This window comes from Enoplosus armatus, chromosome 2, assembly GCF_043641665.1.
Source record: "Enoplosus armatus isolate fEnoArm2 chromosome 2, fEnoArm2.hap1, whole genome shotgun sequence".
Classification (NCBI taxonomy): domain Eukaryota; kingdom Metazoa; phylum Chordata; class Actinopteri; order Centrarchiformes; family Enoplosidae; genus Enoplosus; species Enoplosus armatus.
In genome coordinates, this window is record NC_092181.1 from 24040880 (window position 1) to 24065868 (window position 24989).

Here is a 24989-nt window from a genome sequence, read left to right on the forward strand (position 1 = left end):
CATTTGGTGACCTCATGTTGTCCTAATACACTAATATATAATATCAAGTACTGAAAGATGCCTTGTAGATTCTAATGATTTGCTTCACAGCTGCATGATGTTCAGTGACATTTTGTCAGTTGGACAGATACATCTCGTATGCGTTTGTCTTTCCAGATCGGAGCAGTTTGCTTGGAGAAGGACACATGATGATGATGATGATGATGATTGATGGGATTCTAACCAACAGAAGATTTACGATACCAAAATAAAAATACCAAAATCAGCAGTGGTAATGAGCTACCCAGCAAAAGTTAATAAACTAATAGCAATCTGACTTTATGTCTATAGCCACAAGATGTGTTGTCATGTGCTTTCTGCCATCGTTACTTGTGTTTGAATGAGTGTGTCATTTGAGATGGGAAGAAACTATAAGGAGTAATACTAGTTAGTGGTTTTGACCCCTGAAAGGAGAAGAGGCACTTTTACCATTGAGCAGATGAGTGATCTGACACCCCACCCCTGATCTGTTTCTGATGTAAACCTTGTGAGAAACTTGACCTCTACTCAAAGAATCACCTGTGATAATGAACCTTTAACTGACTTGTATTTGAAATGTATGTTGATTTCTTTGAATTAATAAATAATAAAGAGCTTACATGTCATGTAGCCGTTTGTTTTAGCTTAATTGTCTTAACGTGAAGTGCAGCAACTGAAGTTTTAGTATTGATCCACACTCAAAAGGGTAAATTTATTGAAAGTGGCCTGACTGCATTTTCAAACAAAACGTTTAAAGACTTGGTCACACACATCGCTGTCACTGAGATTTGTCCACCTTTTATTCTCTATTACTGAAGCACTACCTGCTATAATAAGTCAAGGATGTTGTGGTTTCACTTTTGACCAGTTTCAACATGTTTTATAATCAAATTTGTTGCCACACATGTTTGACATTGTATCAGTGATTGACCTTGAATTGCCTTCACTTTGGTTATATTTTGTAAATGTGAGCCTAAAGCAAAGTACTGCTGTGGGACACAAGGTTTTGTTTTCAGCATTTTAATGTACAGCAGACAGAACATAACCTTAATGACGGAAGGCCTGATGCTTTGCAATGTTAAAAGTGTAGACACCATGCTACAGAAAATTGCACACATGTACACAGGAAAGACGCTGTAACATTGTTTGGCAAAGGGTTCAGACAGTTCATAAACATCCTCTTAAAAGAAACAGGCAAGGGAGAAAGCATACCACTGTCACAGACATTTGATTGTTGATTATTAAATTGTATAAGACTATAATGTGAATTTCTTTCTAGCAGCTTTCAGTCTGGAAGATATTAAATGTACATTTTGTGCAGATTACATGGACATTTCAGTTTAATAACATAAGAACATGTACCTGGGCAGAAGCTCTCAAAAAGAGAACTTCATCTGCTTCTAATGAAACCCCATTGGGGTCTTGAAAATGAAGATACAAAAAAAAACTGGAGAGACACAAATCAACGAGTCTTCCCTGACGAACATTTCTCACAGCAGGAGCAGTTCATCCAGACAGCATGGAAAGAAGAATCAGACCACGTTGAGTTATTTTAGGAGGTTTTACAGCCAGTTAATCATCTGAATGAGCAAGACAGCCAAGAGGAAATGTCTATTACAGCTGTTTGCAGTTCCTAGAAAGAGGAAGAGACAAATTAATTATGAATTATTCCACCAATCAAGTATGACTTTAAACTTTTGACTTAATTCTTGACCCCAATCCCCTTTTGATCATGCAAGATCTTATAATAGTAGAACAAAACGACATTTCTCAGGAAGACTCATAACAATGGCACATTTAAACATTGTTAATTAGAACATATCAACATAAAAACTAGCTGCCAGGTTCTCATGCTTGCACTGATTTCTTTTTGTTTGAAATTCAGTGTGGAAATGCAACAACATTAATTCTGTAATAATGCAGATAACAGAAACCTACCACTGCCATCGAGGATCTCCACCTCTATTGTAAAGTTTTTCTGTCCAAGAAGTCCTTTTGCCAAGACTGTGTATTTCCCAGCATTCTTCCTGCTCGAGTGAGTGGGCAGGGCAATCACCTGTCCGTCTCTGTACCAGGTGACTAATGGTTGAGGGTTTCCTCTCACCTCACAGCTGAGGCTCTCTCCCTCTCTCACCTTTAGCTTTGTAGGACAAACAAGCTGTGGACCAACTGAGAGAAAAGAGAAGTCAGAGTGAGGGAGAGGAAAAGACAGTTTATAGAAAAGCAAGGTTGGTATGTTAAACATAAAGAAATGGGGGAGAGGAAGTGGGATATTGAAAAGAGGATAGAGAGATCTTAAAACTGTAAAGACACCCAGAGACGTAGAGAGGGGGAAAACCAGGAGGGAAGTTCTTTAAACGTGTTTTAAAAAGTGTTTACTCACAGAGGACAGTGGCGGTGAGGTTTTGAGACATCACCGCTGGAGGTTGCCGAGGTCCTTCAGGTCCCAGTTCTAGCTTGGCTTCACACCAATACTGGACTCCATCGTCTTCTTTACTGGGGGTGATGTTTAAAGTGAAGATCTCAGTCACTGGTGTCTTCTCAGTGTTGTTGTTGTTGGACTGCAGTTGACCCAGTGCTGTCTGTCCTCTGTAGAAGGTCACAATGAGGTTTTCAACAGGAGCCACATCCTGAACCGTACACTGCAGAGTGTACTGATGACCCTCAAACATCGGCCCGGTGTGATTTATAAAGCTGATGGACACATTATCTGGAGGCTCTGTGGACACAGATCAACAGATAAACCACACAGAACAGGCTTGATGCATTTTCTAACATGTCAGAAAGACAAAATTATGAACTCACTGTAGACTATCAGAGGGAGATTAATGTGACACTGGCCGCCTTGATCAGATAGTGCATAGCACATGGCCTTGATGCTCCACTCAGTCATGCTGTCCACACTCCAGACCAGAAAACGATTCATAGTGGCTTCAGGAGCCGCCTAGAGTTGCAAAAAGTCACAAAGCTATTAAGATTCTGTTTAAATGGTGACTATGATTGAATGTTATCTGGGTGGTACTAGTTTATTAGTTATTAGCTTAAAGAATAACTTTAAGGTTTTCAGGTCATATATCAAAGAGCAGTGATTCCCCTACCAGTGTTACTTCCCAACCGAGAGGGAAGAAACCCATCCTTTGAACGGAGCAGTTGGCTGTGACTGGATCCCCAAACCTGTGGCAGAAGAGTTTACACACAATTAGTTTACACAGAAACATGGAAGAAGTTTGCTTAACAAAAACAGGTCAGCGGTAACAGAAAGAATAAAGGGGGGGATCCGTTCAAAGTAGCTGCTAGTCCAAGCGTTTTTTGTTTTTGCTTGACTTTTAGTCATCGACTGCATAAAAAGGGGCTGTGTCCCTGTGTCGGGAGTCCAGTGCTCTCAGGGTAACATGTCTGCAACTTCAAAACACTTTCTACCAAGCACTTTTATAATATGTCTCATTACTTTGGTACACACTCTGTCATCTCATGTTTCTACACTTCACTCAGTCACAAGGAAGACACATGAGAGAATGTTATTATCAAATCGAGCAGACCCTTTAATCAGTGAGCTGCCGCACCGCCCTGAAATAATCACCAGCTGTTCCTCCCATACCTGACCACCACAGTGGAGGGTGACACCATCAGAGGGCAGCGGCCCTTTTCTGTTGACTCTCCAGAGCTGCTAATGAAGGGAGGTACGGGGGGCGGGATGCTGAGAGAACGAGAAGGTAGAGATGGGAGGATTGTTGGAAAGGGAGGTGAAATTTGCGATGGAAGAGGTGGGGCAGGTGTGTAAATGGAAACAGGGGATGAGGTAGCTGAGGTCACAGGAGTGGTCAGGGAGTGGGAGAGGGAGAAAGGCAATAAGTCACTTGAATATGTAAACACATAAATAAATATACCTTAAAGGCTCCATCCAAATCATTGTGGATTAGAGAAGTTTCACAACAGTAATGCTCAGAATAGACGCTCAAAGAATACACAACATTTAACGATTAAAACATTTTATTCTCTTTAATCTTCTAAAGTATAAACACTGAATATAAAATACAAGATTTAAGGACTTGCCCCATTGGAGCTGACCTGTATATGTATTAGCGGTATATATTAAATCCAATTACAGAAAAGAAAGTATATCTCTTCATTTGTTTACATTTCTGCTGTAAGCTGTATGAACTTATGAGTCATTTTCCCCTGTCTTTACATAATGCAGGCAAGGGTCAATTGAATTTTGCCATCTCGTGAAATAATACTCTTTTTAGCTGATCTATTGTGAACCATTGTTTCGTAGCGCACTGAATACACCCAGTGTGTTCCTTTGAGGAAGGAAGGACACCCTGCCCAAGTCAAAGAACTCGCTCCTCTTTTCTATGACCATTGTTCCACTGAATCCTGTGGTTGTTCTCCTGCCTATCAGATGATCTCACTCACAGTAGCTCACTGGTGTGTGTGTGTGTGAGTGTTTTGTAGTTGTTTCCAACATGCCACTCAGCAAAATGAGTGAAATAAGACGACCGTTAGGTTGCCCGTACACCGACAGTCTCAGCCATGGGCCTAAATATTGTCAAAAATCAAAATTAATCTATTTTTTCATGATTCATTAGTATTCAGCGATGGAAGAAGTATTCAGATCCTTTACTTAGATTAAAGTAACAATATCAGTGTAAAAAACTTAATTCACAGTGTATGGAAGTATTAGTAGCAAAATAAAAGTACTACTTAGGCAGAATGGATCCTTTCACGTCTATTTCAGGTTTACGATGTATTATATTTTTGGATTATATCAAGTATTAATGCATTAACATGCAACCAGCATTTTAATGCTGTAGCTGGTTGAGCTAGAGCAACGTTTTACCTACTTTATGTAGATTAACAATGCTTTAAATTTTATGAGATGATATATTTAGTTTGAATTTCTTTGAATCTGCAAAGAAATGAGTAACAAGCTGTCTGTAAATGGAGTAAAAAGTATGATACTTAGTAGCATTTGAGGTGGCATAAGATGGAAATACTCAAGTAAAGTACAAATACCTCAAAATTGTACTTAAGTACTGTAAATGTACTTAGTTACTTTGCAACACTGCATGTGTTGTCATTCACCAATTACGACGCACACATACTTTGCATGCACCACTGATTAAATGCCCTCATAGTGATGTATCCCCCCCCCCCCCTCCACAGGGTCTCTAAATAAATGTGAGGGATCGGGAGATGATATCAGACAGTGAAAAAAATTCAACGGAGGGCTTTACAAACTCTACAACATCCTCTGCCCATAAACCATAAGTCCTTGCTAATATCAAGGAAGAGAAGTAAAACTCCCTCTTTGGTTGAACTGCTCACACCACAATGACCTTCACAACCTGTGACGAGGGCTCACGAGGACATCCCTCATGGCAGAACTTACTGTGAGGGATCGCAAGCCAAAAAAAGTTCTATTTTAAATTACCAGTCTGCGTCATCTGCTCTACCCATGACTGTTTCCACTCCGAGCAGATTTGCTTGTCGTGTTTCGTCTCATTGTACCTGCCTACCATTCATCGAGCTGTCATTTCACTCACCTGAGCCGATCAGGCAAAACAGCAGAAGTGTGATTGGCCCTCTAGATGCGCACATCCTTCGTCAGTTTCCTTCTCTCAAAATATTGGCTGCTGATACGACGTCTCTCTCAAACACCAGTTACTGGCTGTGTGATGCTGACTGTTACACGGCCGGAGGCTTCTGAGGAAACACAGGCTACTTCAGGTATTTATGGGAATGTGGGTGTGAATGTATTTGCTTTTTTTGTGTGTGTGCTCTGCTTTTGTGTGTCTGAAGCTGATGATCAGGCGATTCCTTTGCTTTGGCCTCTGAAACCCACCATGGGCGTTTTCTGTTGGTATATCAAGAGAGGAAGGAAGGGAGGGTCAAGACTAATGCAGTGAAGTGCTGCAGCACCGAGGGCAAGAATGAGTGTGTATTGTGTGTGTGTGTTTGTGTGTGAGTAGTTATACACAGATGGGCTGCTGTAGAGCTTTTGAGAAAACCAAACAGCAGACTCAAAGATGATGTGTTATCACAGAAAACCCAGCGTGATGAATACAATGACAGCTGTTGTTGAAATGTCAGTGTTTCCATTTCCACCATATGGCTAAAATAATCTATGTATCATTGCTGTCCAGTTAAAACCTCACATCTCCGTATTTTTCCATTTCATATATCTCCTTGAAGCTACTAAAATCAATATTCTTATAATAACAATGGTAAAAAATGACGTGTACGTGTATCTGAAGGATGTAATTAGCAGTGACATGTTTTCGCAGCTCTACAGAGCATTTTAACATCTTTCAGCTCATTGTTTTGGTTTTCTGGACCGCAACTTTACTACTTTTTGGGCTACCTGCCCAGCAACAAACAGCAGACAGACCAGCAACTATAGCTGATGAACATAGTGGAGCATTTAAAGAGCTAAAGATATTTCGCGCTGGAGATAAAAAAAAAAGCAAAGTGAAAAGGAAAGAGAATATTGGACTTACATTCATCAGGTAGACACAAACACGACTTTGAATGCTAATTTTGCTCCATGTCTGCTGGATGTATAAATAAGCTTGTAACACTGCTCCCAAGTGGCCAAATATACTCACATGCAAACATTCCTGTCCTACGGGAAATTTGTGGACATGGTTTCACAAAAGGGCAATAAATTCTTTCTCTCTGGCCTTTGCTTTCTGTTAAATTTCAACCTGGAACGTGGTGTATACTCAGTTCACGCCCATGTTAACTGCCACTGCTGTGCTGTCGGTAATCCTCACATCAGACAAACAGGAAGTCTGAAGCTTAAACTAATGAATTGTGTGCTTCAGATTCAGTTTTCTGTCTGATCGTTGGCGCGGCAGTTTGGATAGTTGAGCTCACAAAACACTGACTTCAGGTAGGTGCTCTGTGATTGTGTTGTATGTGTCATTTGTTCTGCAGTGATTTTTCTGGTAATTGTCGAGCAGAGAGGCGTCCCTGCCTGATATTTTGAATGGTTGAATGACGTGCGAGAGCTCCTATAGGATATCAGACCAATCTACAGGCCTACATTTATCTGTATGTTTGAACTGTTTTTCCAGCAAAAACCATGTATCTATAAATTCAGACAGATTTTTATCATTTCTTTTAGTGTTTCTTTAATATGAAACTTGTCACATGAAAAGTTTTAAAAAACGTATATTAATTGATATCTAACTGGACAGTAAAAACTGGATTTCTTACAATATTTTACAAATGAATAAATAAATCCCTCAATAAGTTGATTCAATTATTAGGTGTCTTTTTTACTGAAATTTAAATGACCAATAGCAAAAGCAATTATTAAATTAATTTACAAATTAACATATTAATAATAATTCAAATTAGAAAAACAAAAGGAAAAGCAGCATGAAAATGGAAAAAGCAAATTCTTGATTAAAACGTGTATTGTTATCTTTTATTAATTCCATTTTTATTGTCCAATTATATATCAATTAATAGAATTATTTACATGATACTTGTGGTCCTCCATACTTTATGGGTTGAGAAAATTCTCCTTAAATAAAACGTTTAAAAACCCACTGGATGATATGAAAGTTAACTTGTGAAAAGCTGATGTCTTGGAGATACATTGAAGCTCAAGAACCACCAGAACTTTATTAATCTCATTCCATAAAAAGTTCCCTCCTGACTAATTTCTCCTGTTCTAGCTGTTCAGTGATTGGAGATGCTGGTTCCACAACTGCTTTTGGAGACTCTGGAGGATCTGGGGGAGCATGATTTCATGAAATTTAAGTTTTATCTCACTATGAAAGTCTTAAAAAGCCGTAAAAAAATGGTCGAGTGCAATCTGGAGAGCCCACACCGGCACGACACTGTGAGTAAGATGATAAAGTGCTTTGGTGAAGAGATGGCTGTGAACATAACCATTGAGATCCTGAGGAAGATGAAACACAACGCTGCAGATGAGTTAATGAAAACATACACAGGTGCAGTAGATCAATGAGTTTGTAGATGCTGTTTTAGATTTTTCTTAGTGTTTCTTATTGATTCTCTGTGTCTCGGTCTTTGTTTCCCAGAGGGAGGAGCAGCTGAAGGAAAAGCCTCCCTTCCACTCGTAACCTCCTCACCAGCTTTGAGTCTTCCAACTGCTCAGAGAATCTCTGCTGATGGTGCCAGGGGTGCCATCGCTCCTATGGTCCTAAACGCCACTAATTGTAGTGTGACTATCAACGGTAATATTATTGGACCAGTTTGAATAGCCCCACCAGTTTACCATCGCAACTATTACTACAAACACTAAGCAGGACACAGGAGGACCATGTTGTAACACCAGCTGTGTTGTTTACTGTAGGTCTGTAGTTGTTTCTGCTGTGATAATAATGGTGTTTATCCTCGTCCAAAGTTTGAAAAAACAATCCTGATGATGTCATCATTGCTTAATTAAAGGTGCTATTAACTTGCATTATGGGAAATGTATATGGATCCAGTGGTTTTGGAGCTTGATCCATACTAGAGACTAAACGTCAGGACATCTCGGCTTCTGCTACTCCGACTTTTATCTTCTGAGTCATTCAACTTCATACGAGTGCAATATTAAATCTCTGGAGGTCCCCTTTAGTTCATCAGGAAGACCCCTCTTCCTGATGAACATAGAGGAGCATTTAAACTGCTAAAGATATTTCTGTGTTCATTATTGATTCTCTGTGTCTTGATCTTTGTTTCCCAGGGGGAGCAGCAGCTGAAGGAATACTCTCCCTTCCACTCATAACCTCCTCATCAGCTTTGGGTCTTCCAACTGTTCAGAAAATCTCTGCTGATGGTGCCAGAGGTGTCATCGCTCCTGTGGTCCTAAACGCCACTAATTGTCGTCTGATTACCAACGGTAATATTAGTGGATCAGTTCTAACAGCCCCAACAGTTTACCATCACAACTATTACTACAAAAACTAAGCAGAGCGCAGGAGGACTTCAGCGTTGTTTTAGAAGGAACTAATGTTGTAACACTGCCTGTGTTGTTTACTGTAGGTCTGTCGTTCTTTCTGCTGTGATAACAATGGTGGTTGTTTCCAGATTTATTTATTTATATAGTTTATCCTATTAATTTCTTAATTGCAGCACCAGAAGAGTGATGCTTTCAGTCCTGTTTATTTATTTGTTGTAATGGTTTAAAGGATTTCTGGTAACCGCTTTCTAATTAGGCATTTATAAACTGTAGGCTAATTAATGGCTTTATTTTGTTGATAAATAATGTATTAATGCTGTATAGATTAGTTACTGTATGAGTAATTAATAAGAACAAGTTGTGAGTTGCCACCTGGTGGAAAATCCTCTCAGCATGACGCTTGTCTCTTCAAACCAGCTCTTTAAAGGGTTCAATGTACTCATCATCATCATGGGGAGTACTACTCAGCCTGAGAGAATAAAGCATATAGTTCTTCCTGGTCCAAAGATAGAAAAAACAACCCTGGTGATGTCATCATTGCTTAATTAAAGGCGCTATCAACTTGCATTATGGGAAATGTATATGGATCCAGTGGTTTTGGAGCTTGATCCATACTAGAGACTAAACGTCAGGACATCTCGGCCTCTGCTGCTCCGACTTTTACCCTTTCATTATTTTTATCTCGTGAGTGACCCAACTTTATAAAAGTGCAGTATTAAATCTCTGGAGGTCCCCTTTAGTTGAATGCTTTAGTAACATTTGTGCAAACACGAGGGCAATAGAAAGCTGATGAACATAGTGGAGCATTTAAGCAGCTAAAGATATTTCTGTGTTTCTTATTGATTCTCTGTGTCTTGATCTTTGTTTCCCAGAGGGAGCCACAGATGAGGGAATAGTCTCCCTTCCACTCAATACCTCCTCACCAGCTTTGGGTCTTCCAACGGTTCAGAAAATATCTGCGGATGGTGCCAGGGGTGCCATCGCTCCTGTGCTCCTAAACGCCACTAATTGTCGTCTGATTATCAACGGTAATATTACTGGATCAGTTATAACAGCCCCAACAGTTTACCATCACAACTATTACTACAAAAACTAAGCAGGACAGGCAGATAGCAGCCTAGCCGGCTCAGGAACAGCAGGTTGGTTGCAAGCAGGCAGCTAGCAGGCTGGAGGCTAGCAGGCTGGAGGCTAGCAGGTTGGCGTGAAGACTGGAGGCTAGTATGCTGGAAGATAGCAGGCTGAAGTGAAGGAGGCCGAGGTGCGGCTGGAGATCAGGGGTGTCGAGAAAGTCCTTTGTCCATTTAGGTAGCGATCTCCTCAGCTAAGGCTTAGAGGACACTTCCCTGTGTGCCATGGTCAGCGCTGCTTGTTTGTAATCATCACTATGACCATACTGTCACGGCTGGTGTACGAAACAAGAGGAGGAGAGATAATTTACAAAATAAAACAGGAAACATGAAACATAAATGACTGAACTAAACACACATAGGAAGCACTGTGACAACTGACACTTATAACTGCAGACATAATGGCTTATTTGAAAGTGACAAACTCATGAATGCTTTACTAACATTTGTGCAAACACGAGGGCAATAGAAAGCTGATCAACATAGTGGAGCATTTAAGCAGCGAAAGATATTTCTGTGTTTCTTATTGATTCTCTGTGTCTTGATCTTTGTTTCCTAGGGAATGTGGCAGCTGAGGGAAAAGTCTCCCTTCCACTCCAAACCTCCTCTTCAGCTTTGGGTCTTCCAACTCTTCAGGAAATCTCTGCTGATGGTGCCAGGGGTGTCATCGCTCCTGTGGTCCTAAATGCCACTAATTGTAGCGTGATTATCAATGGTAATATTATTGGATCAGTTATAACAGCCCCAACAGTTTACCATCACAACTATTACTACAAAAACTAAGCAGAGCGCAGGAGGACTTCAGCGTTGTTTTAGTGTTGTAACACTGCCTGTGTTGTTTACTGTAGGCCTGTCAGTCTTTCTGCTGTGATGATGATGGTGGTTGTTTTCAGATTTATTTTTTTATTTAAATAATTTATCCTATTAATTTCTGAATTGAACCACCAGAAGAGTGATGCTCCGACTTTTACCGTTTTAATAATTTTTATCTTGTGAGACCCAACTTTATGAAAGTGCAATATTAAATCACTGGAGGTCCCCTTTAGTTCATCAGCAAGACGCCTCCAATGGACTCTTCAACCACTTACCCTCCGTGAAAATGCTGCAGAGCATCTGGACCAAAATTCATACAACAACAACTTATTAACATTAACAAGCATCACTAACATCCCTTTACTCCTTATTTACATTTATGATTGTAGATTATTAATATTTGCTTATTATAGAGTGAGAAACCTTTTAGCCTCATCATTGACTTTACTGACACTTATAACTGCAGACTTGATGGCTTGTTTGAAAGTGACAAACTCATGAATGATTCACTAACATTTGTGCAAACACGAGGGCAATAGAAAGCTGATGAACATAGTGGAGCATTTAAACATCTAAAGATATTTCTGTGTTTCTTATTGATTCTCTGTGTCTTGATCTTTGTTTCCCAGAGGGAGCAGCAGCTGAGGGAATACTCTCCCTTCCACTCGTAACCTCCTCACCAGCTTTGGGTCGTCCAACTGTTCAGGAAATCTCTGCTGATGGTGCCAGAGGTGACATCACTCCTGTGGTCCTAAACGCCACTAACTGTACTGTGACTATCAATGGTAATATTCCTGGATCAGTTCTAACAGCCCCAACAGTTTACCATCACAACTATTACTACAAAAACTAAGCAGAGCGCAGGAGGACTTCAGTGTTGTTTTAGTGTTGTAACACTGCCTGTGTTGTTTACTGTAGGTCTGTCGTTCTTTCTGCTGAGATAATAATGGTGGTTGTTTCAGATTAATTAATTTAAATCATTTATCCTTTTAATTTCTTAATTGCAGCACCAGAAGAGTGATGCTTTCAGTCCCGTTTATTTATTTGTTTTAATGGTTTAAAGGATTCCTGGTAACCGCTTTCTAATTAGGTACCCTTCATGAAGGGTTTATAAACTGTAGACTAATTAATGGATTTATTTTGATAATAAATTATGTATTAATGCTTTATAGGTTAGTTACTGTATGAGTATTTAATGAGATCAAGTTGTGAGTTGCCACCTGGTGGAAAATCCTCTCAGCATGACGCTTGTCTCTTCAAACCAGCTCTTTAAAGGGTTCAATGTACTCATCATCATCATGGGGAGTACTACTCAGCCTGAGAGAATAAAGCATATAGTTCTTCCTGGTCCAAAGATTGAAAAAACAACCCTGATGATGTCATCATTGCTTAATTAAAGGTGCTATCAACTTGCATTATGGGAAATGTACATGGATCCAGTGGTTTTGGAGCTTGATCCATACTAGAGACTAAACGTCAGGACATCTCGGCCTCTGCTGCTCCGACTTTTACAGTTTTATTATTTTTATCTTGTGAGTGACCCAACTTTATAAAAGTGCAGTATTAAATCTCTGGAGGTCCCCTTTAGTTCATCAGGAAGACCCCTCTTCCTGATGAACATAGTGGAACATTTAAACTGCTAAAGATATTTCTGTGTTTCTTATTGATTCTCTGTGTCTTGATCTTTGTTTCCCAGGGGGAGCAGCAGCTGAAGGAAAAGTCTCCTTTCCACTCATAACCTCCTCACCAACTTTGGGTCTTCCAACAGTTCAAGAAATCTCTGCTGATGGTGCCAGGGGTGACATCACTCCTAGGGTCCTAAACGCCACTAATTGTCGTCTGATTATCAACGGTAATATTACTGGATCAGTTCTAACAGCCCCAACAGTTTACCATCACAACTATTACTACAAAAACTAGTAATAACTATGGATCCAGTGGTTTTGGAGCTTGATCCATACTAGAGACTAAACGTCAGGACATCTCGGCCTCTGCTGCTCCGACTTTTACAGTTTTATTATTTCTACCTCGTGAGTGACCCAACTTTATAAAAGTGCAGTATTAAATCTCTGGAGGTCCCCTTTAGTTCATCAGGAAGATGCCTCCAAAATGCTGCAGAGCATCTGGACCAAAATTCATACAACAACTTATTAACATTAACAAGCATGATTAACATTCCTTTACTCCTTATTTACATTTATGATTGTAGATTATTAATATTTGCTTATTATAGAGTGAGAAACCTTTTAGCCTCATCATTGACTTTACTGACACTTATAACTGCAGACTTGATGGCTTATTTGAAAGTGACAAACTCATGAATGATTCACTAACATTTGTGCAAACACGAGGGCAATAGAAAGCTGATGAACATAGTGGAGCATTTAAACATCTAAAGACATTTCTGTGTTTCTTATTGATTCTCTGTGTCTTGATCTTTGTTTCCCAGAGGGAGGAGCAGCTGAGGGAAAAGTCTCCCTTCCACTCGTAACCTCCTCACCAGCTTTGGGTCTTTCAACTGTTCAGAAAATCTCTGCTGATGGTGCCAGAGGTGACATCACTCCTGTGGTCCAAAACGCCACTAACTGTACTGTGATTATCAACGGTAATATTACTGGATCAGTTATAACAGCCCCAACAGTTTACCATCGCAACTATTAATATAAAAGCAGAGCACACGTGGACTTCAGTGTTGTTTCAGAAGAAATTAAGTGAGATTATGAGATTATTCAAAATCATTCACTTGAAGGCCACTAAAGCCGTTTCCTGTCTGTTTAGTTATTGTCTGTTTTATACTTTGTTTGATTTACCAACTAGAAATGTGTTTGACTCGTCTTTATGTTTACAGCTCAATTTCTGGTGATACATTCAATGTGAAAAGTGAGATATGATGTGAACAGCGGTGGAATGTGACACGTGACAAGTACTTTTACATTTAGACATTTAGACATTTGAGGTACTTTTACTTTGCTTGCAAGCATTTCATGCTACTTTATACTTCTACTACATAACATTTCAGAGAGAAATATTGTACTTTTTACTTACAAATGAATGCATCAGCAATACAAATCTAAAACCATAATGTATAATATTATAACCATAATGTATTTATTTTCTGCATTGAATACTTTACGTATAGTTTGCTGTACTTTCATTATTCATAACGTGATTGAGTGTTTTTACAGTGTGGTATTGAATAACTGAGCTGAATACTTCCTCATATGAGTTATAAAAATGTGATTTTTTTTAAATCACTTCTCAATTAACATTAGCCCAAAGTTATATTTTTCCATTTCTAATATGTTTGTTGGAGCCATTATTTATATCTGTTTATTATTTGTTGATATTAAGTTTACCACAGGTTTATTTACCGCCCGCTCGCTTGCTTGCACGTTACACTTGAGGCAGCCAAACCAGACATCTTATCATCATACACATTTTGTTTTGCAATCTACAAAAGTAATTCTGCTGTAACTTAAATCTTCATTAAACTGGAACCTCAGCCAACTGTAAAACTGCCTAGACGTCTATTCGTCGCATCAAAAAACAGGACTTCCCCCGCACCCAGCCGAGGGACTAATTGCTGGTCAGGATAGTCGTTACACAAGTAAAAACCTGGCGCTTGCCTGGATAATTGGAACCATTTGGAACACACACACCTTAGATCGCAGCACAGCAAAGCAAAGTGGAAGTGACCGACGCAATCTGCAACAACTTTTACATTTTTTAAAAGTGCTGAAATCTTTGCCCACAGAAGAGGAAGAAATGCAGTTGGTTGTGGACCTTACTGACTTATGTTTAAATGGAGGATTTCAGCTGTTAAAGTGGACAAGCAACAGTCAGGCTGTATTGTCATCTATTCCTGAGGCAAAGCAATCGAAAACAACAAGGCAGCTGCAGCTGGAACAAGACAACCTGCCTGTGGAGACAGCACTTGAATACATTGGTGCACCGAAAGTCACACTTTTACCTCCAAGCCTGCAGCGGAAAGGAAACCACACACCAGACGTGGGATTCTTTCAATCGTCAATTCCATCTACGACCCATTAGGATTCTTGTCATCATTCACCTTGCAACCAAAACTGCTGTTGCAAGAAATGTGTCGAAAAAAACATGACCTACGATGACCCTGCACAGCTGCATTACTTTGCAGATGCCAGCGACCATGGCTATGGCACAGTGTGTCCTACCTGTGTCCTACCTGAGGCTGGAGCTATATAGATAGGAGCATAGGAGCATATAAACAGTTTAGATTTTATTTGCTTTTATTTTGAGATACCTAAATTCTTTGGCGCTTTGTCGATGCGATGAGCAACATAAACACGTCCATTCACCTCCATTGTATCAGGACTGAAGCACGTGTTATTCTCTGTTCCTCTATTTTGTGGAAAAACAAATTGTTCCACATCCTTCTTTTTGTGCGTGTATTTTGTTTTTGTTTCTACAATCTTTTTTTCTGTTTTATGTCTATTTAAAATTCACATGCCATTTGTTATGTATTATTTGTTTGTAAATTCAATAAATGAAGTTCAGGAGAAAATATTGATGAGATTATGAGATATGAGACGAGATATTTTACTTTTAAAGTGCTTCTTGAAGCAGAAAGAGCTTGCATGTGGGCCGTTCCAGCTGCCCTTTCTTTGTCTTTAACTGTACAACACGTAAGTAAGTCCTTTCTTGTCTGGGATCCAAATCCTCCTCTAAGGTTGTCTTTTCTACAACAGCTGGTCAGCATGTCTTCAACAGATCCACACATCTGAGAAGACGGTTTACATTTATTTATTTGGGGTGACATTTTGTGGTCTTTCATGGGTGAACAGAATCAAACTCTCGGTCACCACCTCTGCGCTCTGAGAGTTGACATACTTCCTGTCGGACGGGTTGAAACCGAAAGTAATAAATTGCGCCATTTTCTGTACATTTTCTCTCGGAGACATATCTGCGGGCTGCTGGTGACACGGTGAGTCCTTTTGGATTATAATGCTCATTAAAAGGTCATTGTGGCTCTTTGGCTGGTGTGTTTGCCGCCTGCTGCTGCTTCCACACACATGAAATGATCAAAGTTTCAGTAGAAGTGTGAGAGACCTGACGGCGCCTGTTGACTCAGTGTTGTAACACTGCCTGTGTTGTTTACTGTAGGCCTGTTGTTCTGTCTGCTGTGATAATAATGCTGGTTGTTTTCAGATTTATTTATTTGTTTAATTAAATAATTTATCCTATTAATTTCTTGATTGCACCGCCAGAAGAGTGATGCTTTCAGTAAGCAAAGTGAAAAGGAAAGAGAATATTGGACTTACATTTATCAGGTAGACACAAACACGACTTTGAATGCTAATTTTGCTCCATGTCTGCTGGATGTATAAATAAGCTTGTAACACTGCTCCCAAGTGGCCAAATATACTCACATGCAAACATTCCTGTCCTACGGGAAATTTGTGGACATGGTTTCACGAAAGGGCAATAAATTCTTTCTCTCTGGCCTTTGCTTTCTGTTAAATTTCAACCTGGAACTTGGTGTATACTCAGTTCACGCCCATGTTGACTGCCACTGCTGTGCTGTCGGTAATCCTCACATCAGACAAACAGGAAGTCTGAAGCTTAAACTAATGAATTGTGTGCTTCAGATTCAGTTTGATGTCTGATCGTTTGGATAGTTGAGCTCACAAAACACTGACTTCAGGTAGGTGCTCTGTGATTGTGTTGTATGTGTCATTTGTTCTGCAGTGATTTTTCTGGTAATTGTCGAGCAGAGAGGCGTCCCTGCCTGATATTTTGAATGGTTGAAAGACGTGCGAGAGCTCCTATAGGATATCAGACCAATCTACAGGCCTACATTTATCTGTATGTTTGAACTGTACACTTGTATTTTTAAAATATATATTTTTTCCAGTAAAAACCATGTATCTATAAATTCAGACAGATTTTTTAGCTATTTTTTTTAGTGTTTTTTTAATATGAAACATGTCACATAAAAAGTAAAAAAAAAAGTATATTAATTGATATCTAACTGGACAGTAAAAACTGGATTTCTTACAATATTTTACAAATGAATAAATAAATCCCTCAATAAGTTGATTCAATTATTAGGTGTCTTTTTTACTGAAATTTAAATGACCAATAGCAAAAGCAATTATTAAATTAATTTACAAATTAACATATTAATAATAATTCAAATTAGAAAAACAAAAGGAAAAGCAGCATGAAAATGGAAAAAGCAAATTCTTGATTAAAACGTGTATTGTTATCTTTTATTAATTCCATTTTTATTGTCCAATTATATATCAATTAATAGAATTATTTACATGATACTTGTGGTCCTCCATACTTCATGGGTTGAGAAAATTCTCCTTCTTAAATAAACCGTTTAAAAACCCACTGGATGATATGAAAGTTAACTTGTGAAAAGCTGATGTCTTGGAGATGCATTGAAGCTCAAGAACCACCAGAACTTTATTAATCTCATTCCATAAAAAGTTCCCTCCTGACTAATTTCTCCTGTTCTAGCTGTTCAGTGATTGGAGATGCTGGTTCCACAACTGCTTTTGGAGACTCTGGAGGATCTGGGGGAGCATGATTACATGAAATTTAAGTGGTATCTCGCTCAGAAAGTCTTGAACAGCCATAAAAAAATTGCCAAGTGCTATCTGGAGAGCCCACACCGGCATGACACTGTGAGTAAGATGATAGAGCGCTTTGGTGAAGAGATGGCTGTGAACATAACCATTGAGATCCTGAGGAAGATGAAACACAACAACGCTGCAGATGAGTTAATGAAAACATACACAGGTGCAGTAAATTATGAGTTTGTAGATGCTGTTTTAGATTTTTCTTAAATAGTGTGTCTTATTGATTCTCTGTGTCTCGGTCTTTGTTTCCCAGAGGGAGGAGCAGCTGAAGGAAAAGCCTCCCTTCCACTCGTAACCTCCTCACCAGCTTTGAGTCTTCCAACTGCTCAGAGAATCTCTGCTGATGGTGCCAGGGGTGCCATCGCTCCTATGGTCCTACACACCACTAATTGTACTGTGACTATCAACGGTAACATTCCTGGACCACTTGGAAAAGCCCCACCAGGTTACCGTCACAACCATTACTACAAACACTAAGCAGAGCGCAGGTGGACTTCAGTGTTGTTTCAGACGAAATTAAGTGACACATCATCAGGAATCATCATGTGAGATTATTCAAAATCATTCACTTGAAGGCCACTAAAGCAGTTGCCTGTCTGTTTAGTCATTGTCTGTTTTATACTTTGTTTGATTTACCAGCAAGTAATGTGTTTGACTCATGATATGCTCATGTTTACAGCTCAATTTGTGGTGAGAAAGAGAAAGAAACAGACTAGGAAGTCATAAAAACTGAACACATTATGAAACACATAGACAGTGGAATTAACTAAAATGTTGTGTAGGTCGTACAACACAAATAAAATCACCAAAAATAATATAGAATATATATAAATGAAGATACATATAGATGTGATATGATATAGATGTGATATGATATATGGTGGAATGTGACCAAGTACATTTACATGTACACATTTGAGATACTTTTACTTTACTTAAGTATGCCATGCTACTTTATACTTCCACTCCATGACATTTCAGAGGGAAATATGTCCCATGTACGATAAAAAGCACTTTGTAGCTTTGTTTTGAAAAGTCTTATATGATTAAAGTTCATGGTTATTTTTATTGTTATAAACTGGCCGCCATCTCTATTAAAGGGTCAGTTCACCCAAATTAAAAACAGATTTCCTGAGAGTGTAGTTAAGAATGAAGTTCCATACGTGATGACAACTGAGTAAACTCCATCCTCAGAGGATGACAGTGAGATGTGGTTGGAAGCTCTGGTAAAAGCTAGTAAGTGGACCTTGAGTTGCTTTCTTTTTTTGGCAAGAAAACATTGTTTTGCTTGTTTAGTAGGAGCCATATAAATAGTTTTGCTTTTATTTGCTTTTATTTTGAGATAACTAAATTCTATAGCAATTTGTTGACGTCCATTCATCTCCATTGTATCAGGACTGAAGCACGTCTCATTCTCTGCTCCTCTATTTTGTGGGAAAACAAACTTGTTCCACATCCTTCTTTGTGTGCGTGTATTTTGTTTTCTTTCTTTCTTTTTATCTTCTTCGTTTTATGTTCATTTAAAATTTTAATTGAAGCTCCACATGCCATTTGTTATGTATTATTTGCTTGTAAATTCAATAAATGAAGTTCAAGAGAAAATATTGATGAGATTATGAGATATGAGACGAGATATTTTCGTGTCTTTTGTTTAACCCAAGATCCAAATCCTCTTCTAAGGTTGTCTTTTCTACAACAGCTGGTCAGCGTGTCTTCAACAGATCCACACGTCTGAGAAGACGGTTTACATTTATTTATTTGGGGTGACATTTTGTGGTCTTTCATGGGTGAACAGAATCAAACTCTCGGTCACCACCTCTGCGCTCTGAGCGTTGACATACTTCCTGTCAGACGGGTTGAAACCGAAAGTAATAAATTGCGCCATTTTCTGTACATTTTCTCTCGGAGACATATCTGCGGGCTGCTGGTGACACGGTGAGTCCTTTTGGATTATAACGCTCATTAAAAGGTCATTGTGGCTCTTTGGCTGGTGTGTTTGCCGCCTGCTGCTGCTTCCACACACATGAAATGACCAAAGTTTCAGCAGAAGTGTGAGAGACCTGACGGCGCCTGTTGACTCAGCGTTGTAACACTGCTGTGTTGTTTACTGTAGGCCTGTTGTTCTGTCTGCTGTGATAATAATGGTGGTTGTTTCAGATTAATTAATTTAAATCATTTATCCTATTAATTTCTTAATTGCAGCACCAGAAGAGTGATGCTTTCAGTCCCGTTTATTTATTTGTTGTAATGGTTTAAAGGATTTCTGGTAACCGCTTTCTAATTAGGCACCCTTCATGAAGGGTTTATAAACTGTAGGCTAATTAATGGCTTTATTTTGTTGATAAATAATGTATTAATGCTGTATAGATTAGTTACTGTATGAGTAATTATTAAGAACAAGTTGTGAGTTGCCACCTGGTGGAAAATCCTCTCAGCATGACGCTTGTCTCTTCAAACCAGCTCTTTAAAGGGTTCAATGTACTCATCATCATCATCATGGGGAGTACTACTCAGCCTGAGAGAATAAAGTATAAAGTTCTTCCTGGTACAAAGTTTGAAAAAACAACCCTGATGTTGTTATCCTCGCGTAATTAAAGGTGCTATCAACTTGCATTATTATAAATGTATATGGATCCAGTGGTTTTGGAGCTTTATCCATACTAGAGCCTAAACGTCAGGACATCTCAGCCTCTGCTGCTTTGACTTTTACCCTTTCATGAGTGACCCAACTTTATGAAAGTGCACTATTAAATCACTGGAGGTCCCCTTTAGTTCATCAGCAAGACGCCTCCAATGGACTCTTCAACCACTTACCCTCCGTGAAAATGCTGCAGAGCATCTGGACCAAAATTCATTCAACAACAACTTATTAACATTAATAAGCATGACTAACATCCCTTTACTCCTTATTTACATTTATGATTGTAGATTATTAATATTTTCTTATTATAGAGTGAGAAACCTTTTAGCCTCATCATTGACTTTACTGACACTTATAACTGCAGACTTGATGGCTTATTTGAAAGTGATGAACTCATGAATGATTCACTAACATTTGTGCAAACACGAGGGCAATAGAAAGCACTGAGCTCGAGACACTTTATTAATGATTTACCAGCGTTTATAACTGCAGACTGGATGGCTCATTAGAGAGTGAGAAACTCTTCCCGGTGAAGAGCTGGCTGAATAAGACAAAGCAAGTGTGTCGCTGGAGGAGGACTTTTTCCACGGCTTGGCAACAAGTTGTTCTTGTTTGGCAACTTTGGCAACGATTAGTATGAATATCTGACATTGTAACATTATATATAGACATATTTACATATATATACATATATATATATATATATATAGATAATGTTACAATGTTGGACATTCATACTAATTGTTGCCAAAGTTGCCAAATAATGAGGTAAATGTATGTATGTTTAAGGTTTTTTCAACCACCGTGCCTATCTGACAGATGTCCTTATATGGTGTCTCTGCTCCAGGCACAGACGAGATGTTTATGTTTATGTCAACGTTGCTTAGTAACATTAGGTTTACAGTTTGCCTTTGGAAATTCCGGAACTTGGCCGGCCAATCAGAAGAAAGTGGGCTTTTAGGGAGGCGGGCCTTAAAGAGGCCTCAGGTGAACTGAGGGGCTGCATGAAGGGCCAGTATAACATAAATCAGGACTTTTTTGAATTGAGAATCATGCAAAGCTACTCTAGTGGAATCACAAAACGAAAACATAGAGCTGGAAATGAACATAATAGGTCCCCATTTAATGCTCATAACTGATCTGCGTCAGCATTATTAGATTATTTATTAACCAGTAATAAAGCCCCTTATAGAAAGTGGGACCAGATTTCTTAACATTGCGATTGGATTGAACATCCTGGCACACGTACTCTGAGATTTGTCACTACATATCACTTCAGATGCAACCTTAAACCTTAACATTTCTTATGTGTTGATTTGTTTTTTTATGTTTACATGGTTGTTTATCGTCAGAATTAAAGAAGAAGTAGACATTAAACTTGGACTTTAAAGTGCTGCACCACCATAGCTTTGATGATGCCAAGCTCACAAAATGTAATGTTCCACATTAACCTGCAGGTGCTCTGTATCACAACAACATTAAAGGCGCAGCAATTGTATTGTAATTCTATTAAACGGTGGGACTTTGAAGAGATGGACATTTTGGATAATGGTCAAATGCGACGTAGGTTGAGCTATCCTTACATACATACTTACAGGTCCAGCTCCAAAAAATACTGAATCCTACATTTCCCATAGTGCAACTCAGTAGTGTTTTTCATTAGACCCTCCCTGGTTGCTCAACGTCCACATCTTTCAAACTCCATGCCCACAGTTTGTAACGCAGGCTGGGTTATTTTCTCAGACAAGACACAAGACATATACACAGCAGCGCAAACAACTGACACCTTACCAGGCTAAGTAAACTGATCTACATGCTTGGAGTGCCCCTTTAATGAATAATGAACTTGACATGAAATTATTGATTACCACCAGTGACTTCCTAGAATATTGCAAGTTTTCCTCTGTGATAGTGAATTTAATATTTTCTGGTTTTAAATTGAGACAAACAATTTAAAGGTCCCATATTATGCTCATTTCAGCTCTATATTTTTATTCTGGGACTCCACTAGAGTAGCTTTGCATGATTCACAGTCCAAAAAAGTCCTTATTTATCTTCTGCTGGCCCTTTATGCAGCCCCTCAGTTCACCCTCTGTCTGAAACAAGAGTAGTCCTGAGCAGAGCGGTCGAATAACTTAGACAGACTGAGGTGGATTTCTGGACTTTACATACACCAAACAATTAATCAACTAATCTAAAAATTAATCAGCAGATTACTCTATAATAAGAATAATTGTTAGTTGCAGCCCTGGTCGAGCACATAACCCCCTGTAAAAACCGCAAATAGGATAGATATGAGAGTGGTATCGATCTTCTCACCTAACATTTGGCAATTTATGTATTCAAAGTCAAATTATTCCTTTAACATTCGAGGCTAATCTGGAAACTAATTTCCCCTCTTATACCTGTTCAATGACCAGACATGCTGGTTCAACAGCTTCTCCTTGAGACTCTGGAAGAGCTGCGCAATGATGACTTCAAAATGCTCAAGTGGTACCTCTCACTGAAAATCTTGGACGGCTGCAAACCAATTGCCAAGTCCCGTCTGGAGACGGCATCCCGGGCAGAAACTGTGAGTAGGATGTCAGAGAGCTACGGCGAGGAGTCGGCTGTGAGCGTCACTGCTGCGATTCTCAAGAAGATGAACTTCAACGGCGCTGCAGTGAGGTTACAGAACACATACGCAGGTGCAGTGGATGATGAGATCCTTAAACTCACTTATGAGTCAAAGTAACCAAAATCTGTCTTGCAGTTTCTTTGTTTGTTTGTTTTTTACATGCATCTATACTGATTCTCTGCATCTGTATCTTTTCATCTGCAGAGGGACAACCAGCTACACCCTCCACCTCCTCCTCTGCCGTGGCACCTCCTGCTGCCGCTGAGTTTGCTGCTCCTGCCAAATTGTCGGCTCAGCATGGAAGCGTGATCATCGCCCCGACAGTCGCCGGTGGCACCTCTGGAACGTGGAATATAACCATCCATAAATAAACTTATGAAACACAACCAGACTGGGATAACTGGAGGAGAAAACACATTATATTTTTGATTTATTGGTGTGATTGATCATTTACTGTAGTGTACTCCGTGTACAAAAAATTGGAAACCTTAACACAAAATGTGGAAAGAACATCAGCATATTTTCTATTAGCCTTGTAATAACACTTTTTGGTGACGTTTTGGTAACATTACTAATGTAATTCCCTGTATTTAGCATTTATAGTATACACTCACTTAATAAATGGTATATAACACACCATAATGTAGTTGTAAGCAGATATAAGGACATTTGTACGTGGTACAGTATTTGTTATAACTTCACCTATGAAGATATATTTTATATAATTACAGTGTTTCAGGATATTGTCATTCATTATCTGTTTATACACCAGCCTCCTCTTATGGTTGTCCACAGGAGGAGTTATAGTTGTTGACAAATACATTGATAAACAGTTGCTTACAACTACGTTATAAACCATTTATTAAAGGTTTACATGATGACTGTCAATGACCATGACCAATACAATGATATGACACCAGATATGGCAGAATATAAATGTTCCTTTCAATGCTGTTTTTAGGCCAAGTACCCTCAGCACATTTTAATATAATAGTTAAAATGACTCAGCCAATAACAATGAAAATGAATATTTAAAGTAGTAGTATTCTGTATCTTCCAACTGTTTTGAATGTATGATGTGTTCATCATTCCTTAGAGGCATTTTGACTTGTTAGTAGGAGAAGCACAGGTGTTATAACAATGGCTCTGTTCCATTCACATGCCCCAGTAAACCATGGCGGTGTGACGGTGAACCAGCAAGAACAATATCAGGACCCTGAAACTGAAGCAGCGAAATGGAATTCAGCCACATTTGCCATACTCTGGCAAGTCAAATAGTGTTTTGTGAAAAAGGCTAATCGATCATCTGTCATGCTGTTTGTCCAGAAGTTGGTTGAACTAATCCAGTGACTGAGACCCTTTTGAAAGTGTTGATCCTGGGAATTAAGTAGCTCCGTCATGTTTGCAGAGTTATCTGCAGGTGCTTGTCATCTTCACCTGGTGTCAGCAGGTGGCGCTGGGGCCTCATTGATGTGACGTGATCGCTTGTAGCCCATGAGGTTTCTGTGTTACTGTAGCAAACCTTATTTCACACCTTTTTTAAAGAAGTTCATTTTATGCGTTTGATGTTTTTTTTGTGTAAAAAGTGCTGATATTAAATAAGTCCAGCTACATAACTGGGAAAGGAGTGAATGTGAAGCTGAATGAGTTCCCATTTTTATGACATAATTTAAGCATGATTTATCTAACAGCAGGGATTTACCTGCTGAAATAGTTTCAGATGTTCATCAATTATTTTATCAGTTGAGTTATTGTTTTTATTTTTTACTTTTGATGGCTGGTCTCTCTAAACTTTAGCGCAGCCAACTTGCTGTCATGCCCACTAACCCAGAGGGACGAGCACTCTTGTGAGCTTGAAGTTATTCGTTTCTGACTTTTTTTCATCTGCATACTTATTATCTTTGAATTCTTTATTTCTCCTGTGTGTTTCTTTATAGAACCTTGTAGAGATGAATATTCAAAATGACAGCAGTCGTAACAGTTTCACCTGCTATCATATTAGCATATATGTATAAAACTCTAACATGGACTCATCAGAGGGATAAACTACTTGAGCAGCTGGGTCTTCAGGTGAAAATGCCATCTCCTTGTGAGAAATGATGGTTTGCATATGTGCTTTGTCCTGCTTTCACATGTGAGTCTTCATAGGGGAACTATTGAACTCAGTCCTTCAGTCAGTCTCATTCTCCGTAAGGTGAACTTGAACTTGTAAGTGTGGTTTGCA

General features: G+C 39.0%; 2 protein-coding genes and 2 long non-coding RNA genes across 4 annotated transcripts; 3 read left to right on the plus strand and 1 right to left on the minus strand.

Annotated features, from left to right (window-relative positions):
- Positions 1–1034: 1034 nt before the first annotated feature.
- Positions 1035–3198, minus strand: LOC139297972 (vascular cell adhesion protein 1-like). The gene is made up of 5 exons (XM_070920789.1): positions 3117–3198; positions 2824–2962; positions 2402–2737; positions 1957–2187; positions 1035–1651 (listed from the first exon to the last, which is right to left on the minus strand). The coding sequence occupies exons 1-5, from the start codon at positions 3150–3152 to the stop codon at positions 1581–1583; spliced, it is 813 nt and encodes a 270-aa protein (XP_070776890.1). The 5' UTR covers positions 3153–3198; the 3' UTR covers positions 1035–1580.
- A 4648-nt stretch (positions 3199–7846) lies between these two features.
- On the plus strand, positions 7847–8770 carry LOC139298008 (uncharacterized). Its single transcript, XR_011598491.1, has 3 exons — positions 7847–7985; positions 8076–8231; positions 8726–8770. It is a non-coding gene; the product is annotated as an uncharacterized lncRNA (long non-coding RNA).
- A 1928-nt stretch (positions 8771–10698) lies between these two features.
- Positions 10699–13643, plus strand: LOC139298000 (uncharacterized). The gene is made up of 4 exons (XR_011598490.1): positions 10699–10783; positions 11511–11666; positions 12578–12733; positions 13331–13643. It is a non-coding gene; the product is annotated as an uncharacterized lncRNA (long non-coding RNA).
- A 5726-nt stretch (positions 13644–19369) lies between these two features.
- LOC139297981 (NACHT, LRR and PYD domains-containing protein 10-like) lies at positions 19370–23686 on the plus strand. The gene is made up of 3 exons (XM_070920802.1): positions 19370–19442; positions 22569–22835; positions 22970–23686. The coding sequence occupies exons 2-3, from the start codon at positions 22571–22573 to the stop codon at positions 23134–23136; spliced, it is 432 nt and encodes a 143-aa protein (XP_070776903.1). The 5' UTR covers positions 19370–19442; positions 22569–22570; the 3' UTR covers positions 23137–23686.
- The last annotated feature ends 1303 nt before the right edge of the window (positions 23687–24989 follow it).